The sequence below is a fragment of the Neoarius graeffei genome, chromosome 18 (assembly GCF_027579695.1).
Source record: "Neoarius graeffei isolate fNeoGra1 chromosome 18, fNeoGra1.pri, whole genome shotgun sequence".
NCBI classification, from domain to species: domain Eukaryota; kingdom Metazoa; phylum Chordata; class Actinopteri; order Siluriformes; family Ariidae; genus Neoarius; species Neoarius graeffei.
The window spans coordinates 18,957,691-18,972,864 of record NC_083586.1 but is presented as its reverse complement, the minus strand read 5'-3'; the positions used below and the strand labels follow the sequence as shown (position 1 = coordinate 18,972,864).

Here is a 15,174-nt window from a genome sequence, read left to right as displayed (position 1 = left end):
AAGCTGAAAGTCGGGACTTTATGTCCATGTCCATTATATAACTATAACTTGAATATGTTTCAGTAAACAGGTAAAAAAAAACAATTTGTGTCAGTGTCCAAATATATATGGACCTAACTGTATAACGTTGTGCTAGGATTGCGAACGTGTCCGACTTTGCCCTGTGTACACCAATATGGCTGGGGAGGTCGCGGAGGCCGTCCTCCATCGCTGTGCCAAATTTCACAATAAACCTACGACGCATTCTACAGACGTCCATCCATAATAAATAGAAGGAGGAAACATTACAATTACACCTTTGATGCTTGGCCTCCTAATTAACATTAAATGCAGAAATGACGCACGGGGATTGATGGAATTTGAAATTCCTCGCAGCTTTCCCAATAAAAGCACTGCACACTCTCTCGGTAACGGGCTTCGGTAAGAATCTCAGTCAGAAAACCAAAATGAGATCAGAGGTGTGGAGTAATTTTCTATCAATCTCTCTCTCTCACACACACGCGCGCACATACCCAGAGGGCAAGTAGCCATCACTGTGCTCCATTAGCTCCTTCTTGGATCATTTAACAGCCCTGATCTGCCTCACTGACCTCCTGCAGCGCGCACAGCCGAGAATCACAGAACGCACACGTACAGGATTCACGTACATTAGAGTATACTATGTACCAAATCGAGCGCAAATGCATCCACGAGATTCAGTTCAAACACCTACGAGAGACAATTTAAAGGAAAAAAAAAAACAACACCACCACAAAACCACAATGTAAAGTGTGTTCTAGAGCCACTAGAACATCTTCAATATCCCACAACATTGATTCAGTCCATCTCTGGGTCTGTACTCACTCAGTTACAGAGTGCGCTCGAAAACCGTACATTACTCTATAGAGAGCTTGCACGTGACGTCACGAGGTCACATGATGTTTGTTTATCTGCCATCTTGGACGGCATGGCCGCGCATAGAACTTAGACGAACCCGTTCTAATTATCAAGTGTGTGGGAGTAGTAGCCTGGGCCCGCCCATCCTAAGCGTGACGCAACACGAAGGCCTGTTGCGAACTTAGTCTGGCAAGGCAAGCTATCTCCAGCTCTTCCAAGCTCCCGAAAAATTGGGAGCCAATCAACTTTGAGCATCTCCAACGGCCCTGGGTAGAGGCGTGTTCAAGGCACTGACGTAGTAGAACTGCGACCGGAAGCCATAGATTGTTTACAGAATCTATGCCGGAAGCGCTTCATTCACTAGAAACATTACGAACATGGAGCAGCGGCAAGCCTCTGACACAGCGGTAGATGCTGTATTGAAAGCATTCAACGGGAAGTTCTCATTGAAAACGGAGCAAAGAGCAGCCCTGGAGGTATTTATCTTCTTCCTGTTACTCAAGCAGTTTCCGTCGCGTCACATACGTCAGAGGAAAGAGTGATGTGATTGGTTTAAGCTTCATCACAGCCTTTTCTGGCTTCGACCAGTAGCAAACTGAGGCATTTCAGGGAGGCGGGTCAACCACGCCTTTGGGAAACAGTTGGGCTTAATATCTTTGCCAGACCAAATGCTCGCAGAGCTTTGAAGTCGCGTTAGCCAGACTATGGGAGTAGATCTTTCGAGAATGGTTACATCTTGTTCAGCATTTGGTTGTACCAATAGACAGGGCCAAAAGGAGGGCCTGTCATTTTATAGATTCCCCGCAGACGAGGAGAGACGCGCAAAATGGGTGTCCGCTGTGCAAAGAGAAAACTGGTACCCCAGTTCTACCAGCCGAATTTGTAGTGAACATTTCATATCAGGTAGGTGTAATCTTCTAATTCAATACTCCTAGTACATCTGTTAAGTTGCTTTACGGATTGAATGATAACTGCATAGTCGGTGATTTGTGATATTTTTTTTTCAGACAAAAACATACATATTTACAACTCTGTCATTATCTGGAACCGAGTTTAGATTTCGAACATTCTTACGATAAAATGTCCTGCATAGTCTCTTTATGATAAACGTCTTAATGCCACTTACCCGTGAGGTTATCAAGTAGACATTCTTCTTCGGGACCTTCCAGAGGTATAGTTGGGATACCCATCCCGCAACAAAATATTTATAAGCTTCCAGGCTCTTGTAAGCTTTGAGGGCTTTGCCAGTGTAACACGATTCACGATTAACGAGAAAATTGTAAATGTCGTGGTAGGCCAGATCGGGCAAATCGCCGGCACCGCAGCTCCGAATTTCCCTGAACAAGGATTGTGGCAAGTTGTACGGATCTGCAATCCCCAACCTGGAACACTTTTCCACGTAACGCTGCCTCACGTCACCTTCAAGATGCTGAACAAACTTAGACAAGTTATCGTGCGATGTAGATAAGGTATTTTCCGAATTTTCTTGGGGATTACTGCCTGGATCCATTACGCTCGCGCAAGGTAAACAATCCTGAAGCCGTCCAATATGGCGGAGTAAACACGGACGGGTCACGTGACTGCACATCCTCTATAGGCCCTGAGCCTTCGTGCCTTGCAAATGAGGGCGGGGTCATCCTAGAAGAGACCACACCCACTCAGATAAAAAAAATTGTCACGAGATACAAAAAATATATATATATATTGCATTGATTTGCAAAGATGGTCCTCTGTAGATCAGAGATAGTCCGAATACTTGATAACATAGCTGCAAGCAGCGTTTAAAGGAGAATTTTTTTTATTACCAAAATTCTATTTCTCAGTTTATTAAATATCGGAATGCATTTTTGATCGCCATTTTCTCACTGCTATAGCAAGTTAGGAGTGTTTGAAATATGCTATATAATCTATATATCAGGGTGGCACGGTGGTGTAGTGGTTAGCGCTGTCGCCTCACAGCAAGAAGGTCCTGGGTTCGAGCCCCGTGGCCGGCGAGGGCCTTTCTGTGCGGAGTTTGCATGTTCTCCCCGTGTTCGCGTGGGTTTCCTCCGGGTGCTCCGGTTTCCCCCACAGTCCAAAGACATGCAGGTTAGGTTAACTGGTGACTCTAAATTGACTGTAGGTGTGAATGTGAGTGTGAATGGTTGTCTGTGTCTATGTGTCAGCCCTGTGATGACCTGGCGACTTGTCCAGGGTGTACCCCGCCTTTCGCCCGTAGTCAGCTGGGATAGGCTCCAGCTTGCCTGCGACCCTGTAGAAGGATAAAGCAGCTAGAGATAATGAGATGAGATCTATATATATCAGTCCATATGTCAAAGCCATGGCGAAAACGAGGTTCGCTGAGACCTGCGCGAGGCATCGTAGGACGGAAATTAAACATACAGCGGAAATCAAAGTCGCTGACGTAATCAAGCCGGAAGTTTTCCGTGTGTCCGAAATCGCTCCCTGCTCGCTATATAGCGCGGACGCCATTTTGTAGCGCTCACTATCCGAAATCTTAGTGAGGATTATGTGCGAAATGTGCTCAGGATAACATGGATTTATCACAAAAACACATGCATTTACAGTGGTATGCAAAAGTCTGGGCACCCCTGGTCAAAATTGCCGTTACTGTGAACAGTTAAGTAAGCTGAAGATGAAATGATCTCCAAAAGGCATAAAGTTAAAGATGACTCATTCCCTTTATATATTTTCAACTCGCAAGTTGAACGAGTTGTGACCCAGCACCAGCACTGGCCCCGAACCAGCCCTGGAACTGATTTGGTGGAAAAGGGGTATTTCTGACTCTTCTTTACATCACGTGGGTTGGAAGTCGTAGGAATAATCTCCATCGCTGATGAAGCTGGCAAATCTCGAAATGAATCTAAATTGGAACGATGTGGCGATCTGGCTGCTGTGTAAACCGTTTTCAAAAAATCGCGGCGCTGACTCTTCACGTTTGAAGCCTCGCACAAGTCTGGTGAAGATCGCGCGGATTAGCGACGCCTGCCGTCGACCCAATGAACTACGTCCGACACAGCTAAAAACCGTAATATGCCAATACGGGTCACGATATAAGGTTAATAAAACCGAAAACGTAATTGAAAGAACATGTCAATTAAGAAATAAAGCAAGTTTAAAAATGACTTCAGTTCTCCTTGCACTTTTTGGACTTATGGTGCAGAGCTTATAATCATAACGTTTGGGTTTTGGGGTTTTTTCCCCTCCACAAAGAAGAATTCGTTTTGAAAAAGTAGCTCAACGGTGCACAAAATGCACCCTGAAGGTAAGCTAGTTACAATGCTTCCATGCTATAAAAGTCTACATGACAAATCTCATCTCATCTCATTATCCGCTTTATCAATAGCCGCTTTATCCTGTTCTACAGGGTCGCAGGCAAGCTGGAGCCTATCCCAGATGACTACGGGCGAAAGGCGGGGTACACCCTGGACAAGTCGCCAGGTCATCACAGAGCTGACACACAGACACAGACAACCATTCACACTCACATTCACACCTACGCTCAATTTAGAGTCACCAGTTAACCTAACCTGCATGTCTTTGGACTGTGGGGGAAACCGGAGCACCCGGAGGAAACCCACGCGGACACGGGGAGAACATGCAAACTCCACACAGAAAGGCCCTCGCCGGCCACGGGGCTCGAACCCGGACCTTCTTGCTGTGAGGCGACAGCGCTAACCACTACACCACCGTGCCGCCCACATGACAAATCAACGCTATAATAAACAACGACGACGTCCCAAACTTCAAGAAAACAGGAAGCGGTGCGGCATGTTGAACTAATGACGCGACTCCGCATGGTTAGCTTCCTCTCGGAGTATTATTATCTGTCCTGTTTATTGAAAAAGCTTTAAATGCTTGTTTTACATGAACCGATGCGTTTGTTTTGCGGAAATTAAACAGAAATGCACCTTGTTGGTCTTGGCGGGGGGGAAGAAGGAAAAAAAAGAAATTAAAAAGGATAAAACATTAAGCTGGGTTCTGAAGAACTCGAAAAAATACTTTTACCATGTTGGTACAAGTAACAAAGGAAGACAAAAAAAAAAAAAAGAAATACTGCCTGGGGGTCATGCTCTAACACACACACACACACACACACACACACACACAATATCCTTCAGTTTGGACCTTGTACTGCTGTCCACACAGCCTTCAAATCCATTTTGCTCTCATGTCCTCAGGGTTAGCATTAACAACCAAACAAATAATCTGAGAGGAACTGCAACTGCTCCTCTTGTTGCTGTGCGCGTGTATGGTGTGTGTGCGCGCACTTTTTCACACAGCGCCAGAGGCACAGGTGTCTACCTGCATCTCTTAGTTCAATAACAGCATGAACAGTGAGAAGAAAAAAAAAAAGTAGATGGTGGTGGTAGTGAGGGTTACATGAAATGTTCCATCCATTTAAAAAAAAAAAAAAACGCTACTGGGGATTTTTCAAACAAGCAGCACGATAACGCATCGGAAACGTCCGTCACTGTCGGACGCAGGTCAAGGATGAGCTTTTTTTTTTCCTTCCTGGAGGCTCTGAGAAACAAACAAAAAAAAAATCCTGACCCAAAGATCATTTCGTTGCTCCGGAAAATCTTTGAGGAAAAGTTCAGTTCCGCGCATTCAAGGCGCCATTTTGTGCGTCACTGATCATTTACACACGTTTATAAATTAAATTAAAGGCCACGTTCGCGTCAACAAGCTATGAACACGTTTCGGATAAACACACGTTAAAACTCTGAAAGCGTAGCATGAATGCTAACCGCACTGTGCGTTTTTGCTAATTCTGTCCTAAAGTCTCTCAGCAAAGAAAACATTTTAACCGGCTCGTAAAAATAAAGAAATAATTTCTAAGAATCAAAACACCAGTAGAACATCATAAATTCTTCGTCTTCCTGTCTACTATTGAACTTTAGCTACCTTAGCATTTCTACCGTGCTGGCGGCCATTTTGGCAACCCGTCATTTATTTCCAGTCCTAAAAGATGAGGTAACAGGTAAAAGTTTTCGCGACGTCGACCTACTTTATGGTTGTTTCTGTGTTAACGCTGATAATCCAATCAGTGAGTATGTCAAGTATGTGGTTTAAACATCGCTAATATGGGTTTTACAGGTTTTCAGTCAGAAGCTAAGCTGAAAGTCGTATTAGCTTGTATTACAATTGCAGTCATTTCCGTACCAGCTTTTCTTCTTCAGTCATGAGATTTTAATAAGGAAAAAAAAAAAGTGCCCAGAGAGCACAACATCCCCCGCTGGCAGCTATATCTGTGCGATCAGTGCTTAATCCACCCTCATGAAATTGCTGAAGTACAAGTTTGGTAATCAAGGGCCATAACTCGGGGAAAATGTGACCGAACTGAACGAAATCACAATAAGTGGATTACCGACATACAACAAAGAATCCTGTCAAGTTTGGTGAAATTCCTCCAAAAACTGTGAGAGGACTTGATTTCAGAAGGTGAACACCCTTCCCGGGACGGATGGACAAAAGAACATCACCACGACAATCTCCCTTCGGGCCTTTCGGCCAGCGGGGGATAAAACACACACACACCGTGTCCATTCTGGAAAATTTAAAAGTGACGCTTAACCTCTGGCACTGGAGACTCCTTCCATAACGCAAAGCAAATGTCTCCTTCCAGAAAACGTCACCACCGACACTGTTCACACCATACGAGTCCACGGGATTGAGCTGTTGCTATAGAAACGATAACGTATCCAGTCAGTTTTTAGCCTAGAACTAAAAATTTCAAGATGAACACAAACTAAACCACAGAGTGGCAGAGACACACACACACACACACACACACACACACACACACACACACACACACAGGAACGAGGGACAGAGGCAGATAGAGACAGACACAGAGAGAGCACGAGCGCAAGCCAGAGAGAGAGAGCACGAGCGCAAGCCAGAGAGAGAGAGCACGAGCGCAAGCCAGAGAGAGAGAGCACGAGCGCAAGACAGACAGAGAGACACAGACACGGAGGCAGGCGGAAACAGAGAGACACACGGAGGCAGGCGGAAACAGAGAGACACACGGAGGCAGGCGGAAACAGAGAGACACACGGAGGCAGGCGGAAACAGAGAGACACACGGAGGCAGGCGGAAACAGAGAGACACACGGAGGCAGGCGGAAACAGAGAGACACACGGAGGCAGGCGGAAACAGAGAGACACACGGAGGCAGGCGGAAACAGAGAGACACACGGAGGCAGGCGGAAACAGAGAGACACACGGAGGCAGGCGGAAACAGAGAGACACACGGAGGCAGGCGGAAACAGAGAGACACACGGAGGCAGGCGGAAACAGAGAGACACACGGAGACAGACACACAGAGAGACACGGAGACAGACACACAGAGAGACACGGAGGCAGACACACAGAGAGACACGGAGGCAGACACACAGAGAGACACGGAGGCAGACACACAGAGAGACACGGAGGCAGACACACAGAGAGACACGGAGGCAGACACACAGAGAGACACGGAGGCAGGCAGACAGAGAGACACGGAGGCAGGCAGACAGAGAGACACGGAGGCAGGCAGACAGAGAGACACGGAGGCAGGCAGACAGAGAGACACGGAGGCAGGCAGACAGAGAGACACGGAGGCAGACACACAGAGAGACACAGAGAGAGACAGAGACAGACACACAGAGACGGAGGCAGGCAGACAGAGAGACACAGAGATGGAGGCAGGCAGACCGAGAGAGAGGAGACAAAGAGACGGAGGCAGACAGACCAAGAGAGAGGAGACACAGAGACGGAGGCAGGCAGACCGAGAGAGAGGAGACACAGAGACGGAGGCAGGCAGACCAAGAGAGAGGAGACACAGAGACGGAGGCAGGCAGACCGAGAGAGAGGAGACACAGAAACAGAGGCAGGCAGAAACAGAGAGAGGAGACACAGAGACGGAGGCAGACACACAGAGAGAGAGGAGACGCAGAGACGGAGGCAGGCAGACCGAGAGAGAGGAGACACAGAGATGGAGGCAGGCAGACCGAGAGAGAGGAGACACAGAGACGGAGGCAGGCAGACCGAGAGAGAGGAGACACAGAAACAGAGGCAGGCAGAAACAGAGAGAGGAGACACAGAGACAGAGGCAGACACACAGAGACGGAGGCAGGCAGACCGAGAGAGAGGAGACGCAGAGACGGAGGCAGGCAGACCGAGAGAGAGGAGACACAGAAACAGAGGCAGGCAGAAACAGAGAGAGGAGACACAGAGACGGAGGCAGACACACAGAGACGGAGGCAGGCAGACCGAGAGAGAGGAGACGCAGAGACGGAGGCAGGCAGACCGAGAGAGAGGAGACGCAGAGACGGAGGCAGGCAGACCGAGAGAGAGGAGACACAGAGACGGAGGCAGGCAGACCGAGAGAGAGGAGACACAGAAACGGAGGCAGGCAGACCGAGAGAGAGGAGACGCAGAGACGGAGGCAGGCAGACCGAGAGAGAGGAGACGCAGAGACGGAGGCAGGCAGACCGAGAGAGAGGAGACGCAGAGACGGAGGCAGGCAGACCGAGAGAGAGGAGACGCAGAGACGGAGGCAGGCAGACCGAGAGAGAGGAGACGCAGAGACGGAGGCAGGCAGACCGAGAGAGAGGAGACGCAGAGACGGAGGCAGGCAGACCGAGAGAGAGGAGACGCAGAGACGGAGGCAGGCAGACCGAGAGAGAGGAGACGCAGAGACGGAGGCAGGCAGACCGAGAGAGAGGAGACGCAGAGACGGAGGCAGGCAGACCGAGAGAGAGGAGACGCAGAAACGGAGGCAGGCAGACCGAGAGAGAGGAGACGCAGAGACGGAGGCAGGCAGACCGAGAGAGAGGAGACGCAGAGACGGAGGCAGGCAGACCGAGAGAGAGGAGACGCAGAGACGGAGGCAGGCAGACCGAGAGAGAGGAGACGCAGAGACGGAGGCAGGCAGACCGAGAGAGAGGAGACGCAGAGACGGAGGCAGGCAGACCGAGAGAGAGGAGACGCAGAGACGGAGGCAGGCAGACCGAGAGAGAGGAGACGCAGAGACGGAGGCAGGCAGACCGAGAGAGAGGAGACGCAGAGACGGAGGCAGGCAGACCGAGAGAGAGGAGACGCAGAGACGGAGGCAGGCAGACCGAGAGAGAGGAGACGCAGAGACGGAGGCAGGCAGACCGAGAGAGAGGAGACGCAGAGACGGAGGCAGGCAGACCGAGAGAGAGGAGACGCAGAGACGGAGGCAGGCAGACCGAGAGAGAGGAGACGCAGAGACGGAGGCAGGCAGACCGAGAGAGAGGAGACACAGAGACGGAGGCAGGCAGACAGACAGAGGAGACACAGAGAGACAGAGGCAGACAGACACACAGAGAGAGAGAGACCAAGAGAGACGGAGGCAGACAGACACACAGAGAGAGAGACCAAGAGAGATGGAGGCAGACAGAGAGAGAGGAGAGACAGAAACGGAGGCAGGCAGACAGAGAGCGAGGAGACACAGAGAGACGGAGGCAGACAGACCGAGAGAGAGGGGACACAGACGGAGGCAGGCAGACACACTGAGAGAGAGAGAGAGAGAGAGAGAGAGAGAGAGAGACAGAGAACAAGAGAGATGGAGGCAGACAGAGAGAGCGAGCGTGCTTGTTTCAGCTTATTTTCAGTTCCCTGCTATCTGTTTTTAATCATCACATCTCATCAGCGTAAATCACCGGCACACACAAAACTTCAAACTCCGCTGGAGACGCAAAAGCGTTCAGACGAGCCTCAATGTGAAAAAATACCTGCTTTATGACATCAGATAAAGTGATGGAGAAGGTTGTATTGGTAGGAGTTCAGCTGGTAAACGAGGTGGGGATTGCTCGTACGTACATACGTGCGCGCGCGCGCGCGTGTGTGTGTGTGTGTGTGTGTAAAATACTGATTGACAGGGCCAGTGAAGAGTGACAGAAGAGATAACAGTGTACCTCTCTTACGGAGAAGAGGTGATCACATGACCTGTGATAAGAACGACACCACCGCCGCATGTCCTGTAACCATGGCAACAGCTGCAGATTATAACATACACACTTTCCATTGCTGAGTCATTTATTATTGGATGTTGCCATTTTTTAAGACAATGAAAAACAAAACCTACTTTTTTTTTTACATCATTTTTCTTTCCACAAACACAAGCGATAGCTCAAGACACGTTTTGAAAACTTACCGTAAAATAAAACTCGAAACAAAATCATCATTTTCCATATCCCAGGCATTTCATGGGGGGGGACCCTGCTTAGTTACGATTCTGACTTGGGGAATATTTACATGCGCACTCACAGATATAGCTAATACAAGCTAATGTTCGCCATACACGGAGTTAAGGTGAGCGAAGACAGATTTTGTTTCAGAGCAATGAACTCAAAACATTCCCCGCTGACCGTGACGGAAAGCACGGCCGCGTCTTTCAAGCCAGAAAACTGAATCAAGTGAGATGTGGGGAAGGGGGCGGAGCTTCCTGAGGGCGTCCGTTTATATCGGCGACTGTCAAATCGTTTCAGATTCGTACGTCAATCCGTCGTTTTAACTGGCGTACTTTTGAGTGATAAGACGCATCTGCGTCCTCTGATGTTAAAATTCGGAGCGCCGACGCAAAACGCATGAACATTTGGCAGATTCAGGCCACGCCCCCCCGCCATCTCCCAAAACTGTATGACAAGGCTAGTCGATTTCTAAAAAAATAAATAAATATCATCATGAGTATGTATTTTAGATCAAGGGTTCACAAACTTATTTTTGGCTTTAAATGAAAAATATTAAAATATATTTTTTTAAATTCCCAGAGCCTTATTAGACACATTATTTTTTAAACGTGTCCGAAAATATTTTGACTATATAAAGCTACAATTTTTTTTTTAAAAACTTTCCACCCATAAACTCCAAGATTTTTTACTCCACCAAAAAAAAAAAAAACACTTAAAAAAAAAAAAAAAAGGATACATTTAATTTTATAGAAAAATATATTTTAAAAAGTACAGACGTTTTATAAATAAATATTTTTTTTAATTAAAGCCTTATTCGAAATGCGTATCGAATATTTTGGCTTTTTATCAGAGCCAGAAAGGTTTTATTTAATTGTTTTAATTGACTGAAAAGCCGAATGTGAAAAATGGTCGCTGTGGACCGCGATGGATTATTTACTCCGTAGTAATTTTCCCTTTAAAATACCGTAAACTAAGGCTACATCCACACGACAACGGCAACGAGATTTTATTTAAAAAAAATCGCGTCCACATGGGCAACGGATCAGTAAAATATCAAGTACATATGGCAATGCAACGCTTGCTGAAAACGATGCAATACACATGCCACACCTCTAGGGGCGCTGTAAGACGGTCCCATCGGAGACACCAGAACAATAGAAGAAGTAGACGCATGCACATAAACCCTAGCCTGGCAAGCCAGACTAAATGTGAATATTTAGTCTGGCCTCGCTCGTAGACATTTCCGAAGGGGGTAGGAGGAACAACCCGCTGTCTTTCAAACTGTCTCTGTGCGTATAGGCCAACGCTCTGACCAATCAGCGCAACAGTGACTGTGACGTAGTCAGAGCGACAGAAAGCAGTGGGGGAGGCCTTGAAATTAAATAATTTTTCAAAATGCGTATTACCGTATTTTCTGGACTATAGAGCGCACCTGTATATAAGCCGCATCCGCTCTATTTTAAAAAAATAAAATAAAAAAAAGATATACAAGCCGCACCGGGCTATAAGCCGCAGATATCTATGTTGAAAAATTAGATATTTACTGCATGTACAGAACGATTTTGTACTGTAAATGTACATGTATGTACCTGAACAGATTCTTTCCGAACAGTGCCTTTTAACACGGCAGCAACTTTGCTGATTAAAACGGAACAGAACCAAGAGAAAATAACCGGTATTTATTTACCTTCATTTCTCCTGTGTTTGAAACCACAAGTCACTTTAATCATCTTCGCTGGATTTGAAAATAATTACCAGTTAGTAATTTGTTGTGCGTGTTCTATCTGCTAAAGATCTGCTAATTCTTCTTTGCATTGATTTTTCATCTATCTTATTTTTGATTCTACTTCCGGTTAGAGCGCCCCTAGCGGTGGAAGAAAAATCCACAGAATAGCCGCACCTTTGTATAAGCCGCATGGTTCAAAACCTAGGAAAAAAGTAGCGGCTTATAGTCCAGAAAATACGGTAATTAATAAACAGGTTCTAGATATTAAGAAGTTTGGAGATAATGACCACAAGTTTGGAGTCTGTACCACATACACTCTTTTTTTTCTAAGTGTTTTTCAAGGGTTTGCTTAAACTGTTTTTGAGAGTTTTTATTTAGTGGTGTTTGGTGAAATAATTTCCCTTAAATTTAAAATAACGGGAAAGTAAGAAACAATCAAAAAGTAATGTTTCAAAGCTGTTTATTAATTCTTCGTACTGCACAAACTAGCCCCATCCTTTTGGCTACGAGCGGAGCCAGCTGGTAGATCAGACTTTTGCCATAGCCGGTCAGCAAAACAGCGAAAACGTCCTTCTTGAAAAGGAATGAGCGGAGAGCCTCTTCCTGCTCATGTTTCAACGAAAACTCCAAGTCTAATTCTTCTAAAACTGATTCCAAAGCGGAGTCAAACGCGCGCTGTTCACTAGCCGTAGCCATCTTTCCTGTTGCGCTTTCTCCAGCGCCGCGCAGCTTTGTCGTCACTCCTGCAAAAGCCCGCCCAAAGAATCCAAACAAAAACCTTGCGTTGTGATTAGCGGGCACGATTTGATGTCCGGGGTATTTTGTTGATATGGTACGAGGCTAGACCCACTCGCAGGCAAAAATATTTTTGGCCGCTAGGCGGGTGGGTCTAGTTTACTAGGCTACATAAACCCCTTCTTCTACCTGGCGTGAAGCACTCTCAGGAACAAACACACAACAACAACAAGAAGAAGATGGCTGCGACTACGCGAGGAAATCGTGCCTTCTGTGTGTACAAATTAGTTTTATTAGTGTGCATAGTTTTATATAACTTAATTTTTATATTGTGTGTGAACATTTTGAAAAGCAGTCTTATCCAATAAAAAAAAAGAAATTCAAGAAATGGTTCAGTTACTTGTTTATTTAAAAGAAAAGCTGTATACAAAAGTGAATGCAATGCAGCGGTTCATACAAAACGGCGAGAGTGCTGCTTGTTCTAGTCATCGTAAACAAATCCGTTCTACTCATCCAGACGACTTCGCAACGGCGCCGTTGCCAGATTTTTCCACTCTGGAACCCGTTCTCGTTTTGGGGCACCCAAAACGCCGGTGCCATGTGGACGCCAGGCTGAAACGATAAACTATGAGATTCACCTGAATCCGTTGCCGTGTGGACAGGGCCTAAAGTTCAACAGACTAAACACAAATCATCCAATCAAGGTACAAATTAGACGCACGACCAGACGACTGAAGTGACTGTCAGTCGTTTGTGCGAATGAAAGGACTTGAGCTTTTCTGTTTGTTTGGTGTTCCACGGAAACACGGCGGTGGACCGTTACATACTTGGATATAAATAGCAATCAGGAATCTTGCTGTTTAAAGGTGCACATTAGAAGTGTTTAAAAAAAAAAAAAGTGCATTTCACTGGTGCACAGACTCCAGACAAAGACCATTTCTTACACAAGGAAAAAGTCTCTACGGTCAGAACTGCAACCCCGTCGAAAATTTATCGCGTTAGCATTTACGCCGATTCGATTTGCAGCCGTTTCTTTAAAAGGTCTTTTTAAATTATCGTGCTATCAAAAGCCACTCTCCATAAAAACAGAGCTTGAAGCCAGTCGTTATTAATCCTGGACGGACGGAGAATCATCAGAGCGTACTGATACGAGTGCGTTCGTCCCGTCAGGGGAAGAATTATCACCCTGAGAATTGCCCCGAGTGCCTCGGGTTTGGACAGGAGAGAGAAAAGATCACGTGTATTGAACGTGACAGACGACTGTTCCGCTACACGCGGTGATCGAGCCGGTGCTGAGGAAGCACGGACCTTTAGCTTGGTGCACTCTGGGTATTAACAGGAACAGAAAGGAAGCTATGCTAATCAGTCAAATCTAGGACAGAACAATTTTATTGGTCTTTATATTCAAAAAAAAAAAAAATCCTGATCTGAAACAGGTGAGGGATTTTTTGAGGAAACGGAAGACTGTTCTGTATTTAATTCACTCAGTTTTATTCATTTGCTGTTAACTACTGCTTTTTTTTAATAATAAAGTTGGTGTATTATTATTATTATTATTATTATTATTTCACACACTCTTACCTGCTGCTGGTCGTCCTGTTCATGATGTCTTCTTTCAGTGCGTCTGTGGTTCTGCCCTTAACTGTTGGCACATAGCCTGCGTTCTGTTAAAACACACACACACAGAGTGACCCAGATTACAGACGGTTATGCGATTATCCCCCGCCAGGCCACATGCCTTACTGTTATTGTTCATCCGCACAATTCTTTATTCTTGAAGAAGTGCACTCAGCTCCGACAGGCCAAGAGAGCGAGGAAGAACACTCAGCGTAACTATAAACGGATAAAACGTATGACCTGCTATTGCTTAATAAACACATATTTGTAATTATTGGTTTAAAAAAAAAAAAAAAAAGGAACAAATGTGAAGAAGTTACAGGACAGCAATCGACCCGTTACCTCTGGATTATGATGTTCCTCGAGTGTATACTACTACTACTACTTATATTACAGCAACTTACCAACACTGATTTTTTTATTTTTTTTTATTTATGAAAGAACGACACGTTTAATCGCTTTATAATGAACACGATGGGAAAAAAAAATCAGCTTATATGGGTCTAAAAATGGCTGGTAAAGAGCGTTTCAGTTTTAGAATTTCACGTCTATGGAGATGTAAATGAGGACGTGAGCATGAGTGTGCGCGTGTGTGTGTGTGAGAGAGACAGCAAGTGCAGTGTAAACATCAAACCCAGACAAATAAGACGGGAGGAAAGAAACAGATGAGCCTCAGAGAAACGGAGCACGGGGCGGAATCTGAGAGAAGCCAAAAGTCACAACGCTGTGTTCGAGGGGCCGCAGGTGCAACCGACCAAATACAATCTCAAAACCCACGAAAAACCAACAAATATCCTTTCCCAACCCCACATACACACACACACTGAAATAGAAGACGTACGACAAAAGAAATTGTATGGCATGAAAGGAACCCGAGGCTTAACCCAAATGAATTGAAAGAGAAATGGGTTTCTCACACAAAAACGTGTACAGAAATGCATCATTATGACTATAATAATAATAATAATAATAATACCACAGTGGCGTTGTACACAAAACTGTTTTACTGGGAGTGACG

General features: G+C 46.0%; 1 protein-coding gene across 4 annotated transcripts in view; it reads right to left on the bottom strand.

The window, feature by feature from the left end:
• The window catches only part of pard3ba (par-3 family cell polarity regulator beta a), a 251,789-nt gene that overhangs the window by 143,903 nt on the left and 92,712 nt on the right, over positions 1–15,174 (bottom strand). For all 4 annotated transcript variants that reach the window (XM_060898493.1, XM_060898494.1, XM_060898496.1 and 1 more), the window contains exon 5: positions 14,121–14,203. In XM_060898493.1, the coding sequence (XP_060754476.1) occupies positions 14,121–14,203 (83 nt within the window). The remainder of the gene's footprint in view (positions 1–14,120; positions 14,204–15,174) is intronic.